General features: G+C 51.0%; 1 protein-coding gene across 1 annotated transcript in view; it reads left to right on the top strand.

Moving 5' to 3' along the window:
- Window positions 1-2,600: 2,600 nt before the first annotated feature.
- The window catches only part of LOC104622396 (2-hydroxyacylsphingosine 1-beta-galactosyltransferase-like), a 5,941-nt gene continuing 4,437 nt past the window's right edge, over window positions 2,601-4,104 (top strand). The window contains exon 1 of the mRNA XM_010289159.1: window positions 2,601-3,446. Within this exon, the coding sequence (XP_010287461.1) occupies window positions 2,601-3,446 (846 nt within the window). The remainder of the gene's footprint in view (window positions 3,447-4,104) is intronic.

The following is a 4,104-nucleotide window of genomic DNA, read 5'->3' as shown; positions in this document are numbered from 1 at the left end:
CGTCTTTCACCTTAGCTATCAACCTGAGATCCCAACAGTGACTAGTTGCTGAACAAGCGACAGAGAGCAGAGTACTGCCCTTTGAGCTGGTAGTGATGCCTTCATTATATCCCAGGAGCACTAAAAAGCAGGGATGTGCCTGGTTGGAACCCTGCCTGATGTATCCAGCACAGATCTAGGGCTGGTGCTGTGGCCAGGGTACCTCTCTGGGCATGGGCAGAGCAGAGAGGAGCTCTGGTGGTATTGAGCTGGGGTAGGAAAAAAGGTCTCTTCCTGCAGCCTGGCATCCTCTCACCACTCAGGAAGATTTACAGCCTCCCTTGTGGCCTGCACAGGGAGAAGGGGCTCCTGAGCCAGGACCTTTAGGGGTTGCTCCTGACATTGGAAGGAATCAAGCAGCCAAGAGCAGTTTTGCAAATCTGCTGTGTCAGCTTCTGCCCCTGGCCTGAGGGCTGAGATTGGCAGTTTAGTTGTCCTTTGGATTTTGGTAGCCCTCAGAGGGTCCCAGCAGAGCTGAAGGTCTCAGCAATGTTTGGCATGTTGGCCCACGGCAGGACATGTTTCTTGCTGAAGATGGGTGACAAATTTTTTTCTTTAAATAACTATTCCTTTCACCTGCACTGTTTCTTCACCTTTTACTTGTTGCCCAATGAGAAAACACCCCGCGCACACATATAAAACCACTTCTGCTCTTCTCAGCATACTTATGCATGTGTATGACCCACCAGGTGCTCCAGGACAAGCCTGTACCTGTTCCTGTCGTGGAGCCTGTCCTGAGCTCCCCGCTGTCCTGGAGAAAGCCAGCAGTACGGGGCTGCCGTCCCTCCCTCTCTCCCCTGGAAGCTGTACGCGTTCTGGATCTGCTACGCAATGTCATAGCCAAACACTTTGCCTTCCCTAGTGTTGAGCAGGATAAATCCCCTTTAGGCCTCTCAAGTAAGCTGAGAACTAGACCAGCTTTGTGGGCTGTAGCTCCGTGGCAGCCAGCACTGCTGGCACGGGCCAGCCTGTTCCTGCTGGCAGGGTGGCAGGATGCTGGGCAGATCCTTACCTTCCTTGCAGGGCTTATGCTCTCTCCTCTCCAGCCCATCACCTGGAGCTCTTGCTCTGTGGATCCAACCACCCCCTTGGTATCTGCTAGCATTTCTCATGTTTCTCATCACTCCTGCAGGCACGGCCACCCAGTTGGCCCTGGGTGGGAGTCCAAGCACTAGTAGGAGTTGCCTTTGAAACAGGAGAGGGTCTCAGCCAGTAGATGCTCTGTTTATTTCCCATGTCATGTTCCCATATGGGACAGGAAAGCATTGGGGGGAGGAATATGGCACTTTTACTCTCCCATGTCTGCACTTCCACATGCTGTCTCTGGCCAGAGATATCCAGCTACTGAGGGGAGTCTGAAGATTATATTTAGCAGGATCTGATCCATGACTTTCTTTCCTGCCTCTTAATCGATCAAGCAATAGTGGAGAGGCTGGCAGAACATCTTGTACCAAATTCTGCTCTACCACATCACTGCAGCCCCCCTGGGGCTTAACATGTGGGGCCATCCAAAATCCACTTGTAATTGTTCCCATTGTAACTTCTTCCCCGCCACCCTTCCTAGCATGTCTGAACTGGGTCCTCAGGACACGGCTCTGCTTCTGACTATTCCCAAATACTTATCACATAATTCTTCTCCCAAAATAATGTAAGGTGTGGGTGAGGCGCGTTCACTTCCAGTGATGTAGCAACATCCCTTACACAACAGAAATGTTGGGTGTTTCACCAAACTGGGAATGGGATGACGGCCCCAGCAGTGTGACTAAGGGCCGTCAGCGTGCCACGAGTGTTGCACATTATCGCTGGGGCTGCTTTCTGGGTTTGCCACCTTCTAGTGCATCTGTATCCTGGCGCCTGCTTTCCCTTCCCAGCCCTTCCCCCAGAGCCTCCCCATCCTCCCACGGCTGATCCGTAGCAGAGCGGCTCTTGGTCCAGAGCCCTGCTGTGCTCTCTGGGATTGCGGTTCCTCTCGGAGGGTCCTGCTGTGACCTGGGCTCGCTCCCGCCCTGTCTGTGCCGAGCAGGGTGGCTTGCCAGCCGTGCGAGGGCCAAAGCCGGAGCGTGCCTCTCCGCATTCCCACCCGGCTCTGCAGGCCTCCCGCTGAGCTTGCGCAGACATCAAGGGCTCAGAGGGAACCAGCCATTCTGGCTGGGGAGAGATCAAAATGAAATCCAGCTGTGCTGGTTCTGTAGCGGTTACCAGGGATTGAGCAGCAAGTGTCCCCGCTGGTGCTGTGACCCAGCAGAGCTCCTCCAGCCGCTCTCCCTCTCTAACTCTCTGCAAGTCAATCTGCTAGTTTTTGAGCCTTAAGAGCACAAAGAGACTTTGAATTTCTGGAAAATTCCCCTGATACACCCAATATCTGACTTTTTTTTTTTTCTTATTTTTGTGGCTTTGTTTATTGGTTTTGTTGTTGTTGTTTTTTCCAGTGATGAACTCCAGACTGTTCTCTCATGGGTCATGAGCTTCTAGCTTGCAACCAGAATCCCAGTTGTTAGTTGCCCAAGTACATGATAGAGCATTTCATACGATATTCATGGCATGTTTCTCTCCTTGCAGCAATGAAGATGATGAAGGTGCTACCATGCCCTGCTGCTTTACTCTTCCTAGTGGCTATATTCACTCTGGAGCCATCTCACTGTGCCAAGGTGCTGATCATGCCCACCATAGTGTTTGACAGCCACTTGCGAGTCTTCATGCGAGTGGCAGAGGCACTGACTGATCGGGGCCATGACCCCGTGCTGCTTCTTCATGAGGGTCGGGATGTGGAAACCTACCTGCCTGGCTTCCGTGTGGAGAGATACTGGGGTATCTTCAGCACAGAGAGTGCAGATGCCTGGGTGCAGGAGAAGATAAAGCGTGTCTTCCAAGGGAAGATGACCTCTCTGGAGATGTTTTCCTTTTTGGAGAAATACCTGGAAAACTGTGACTTGGTACTGGGAAACTCTACCCTTCTGCAGAAACTCCAGTGTGAGCACTTTGACCTGCTGTTGGTGGACCCCAATGAGATGTGCGGTTTTATCCTGGCCCACATCCTCCATGTCAAATATGCTGTGATCTCCACTGGCTTCTGGTTCCCAGCAGAGATTGGTGCCACTTCCCCCATTGCCTATGTTCCCGAGTTCAACTCCCTGATGACAGACAGGATGGGCTTCTTTGGTAGGACTTGGAATCTCCTAGTCTACATGATCACTCGTGTGGCTACAAAGCTGGTCATCCTGCCCAAGTTTGAACGTCTCATGGAGAAGCACAGGGTGGAGCCCAAGACATCTATGTTGGACCTTGTCCATGGAACTAGTCTTTTCTTCCTCTGTAATGATGTGGTGCTGGACTTTCCCCGTCCAACGCTCCCCCATGTAATTTTCACAGGGGGGATCCTTGCTGAGCCTGCAAAGCCCCTTCCAGTGGTAAGTGCAGGAAAGCTTTGAGCTGTGATTGCACGTTAACCTGAGGAGTTATTCAGTGAAAATCTTCTTTTGAAGAACGTTGTAAAAGCTCTGAAGCCCCAGGGGTCTGGAAAGCTGCTGTGCTTTGGTGCTTGGGTGCAGCAAGGAGACAGAGAACACTGAGGACTGTGGGATTGCAGGGAGGATGTAGAATTAAGTTGTCCACTCTGAATTGGGATTTGGCTTCACTGTCCATGTAAAATGGTGTGTGGAAGTCCTAAATTGGCAGTGTTACCCCTGGGACTTGATCATGAGTAGTTTGTTTGTTCCTATACTTGAAGCGGAAATGGGAAGAGCAATTAGTCTTCATTGATTCATCACTGATTTATGTCAATTCAGAATTTCCTCCGTAATCCCCTTTCTCACAGGGCATTTCTGTGGCTTGTAGTCTTAAGAACGCATAGGGGAGAGCTGTGCTTGTTCCCTCATCAAAGTCAATGTGGAATCCTAAAGTGTGCAAAACTGAAGTGTGTCATCCCCTTTTTCTCAAGGTCAAGCCCTGAGGAAAAACTCCCCAGGCATCCTAGAGACTTTCTCTGGCCTGTACTTCAGTATCCCCAGTAATAAATTCAGAGGGACAAGCTCTTAAAGCCTCTGACTGAAGACAATATTGGAACAG

This window comes from Phaethon lepturus, unplaced genomic scaffold (genome assembly GCF_000687285.1).
Source record: "Phaethon lepturus isolate BGI_N335 unplaced genomic scaffold, ASM68728v1 scaffold26386, whole genome shotgun sequence".
Lineage (NCBI taxonomy): Eukaryota > Metazoa > Chordata > Aves > Phaethontiformes > Phaethontidae > Phaethon > Phaethon lepturus.
The sequence above is the reverse complement of the archived record's forward strand: the minus strand, read 5'-3'. Positions and strand labels throughout refer to the sequence as shown.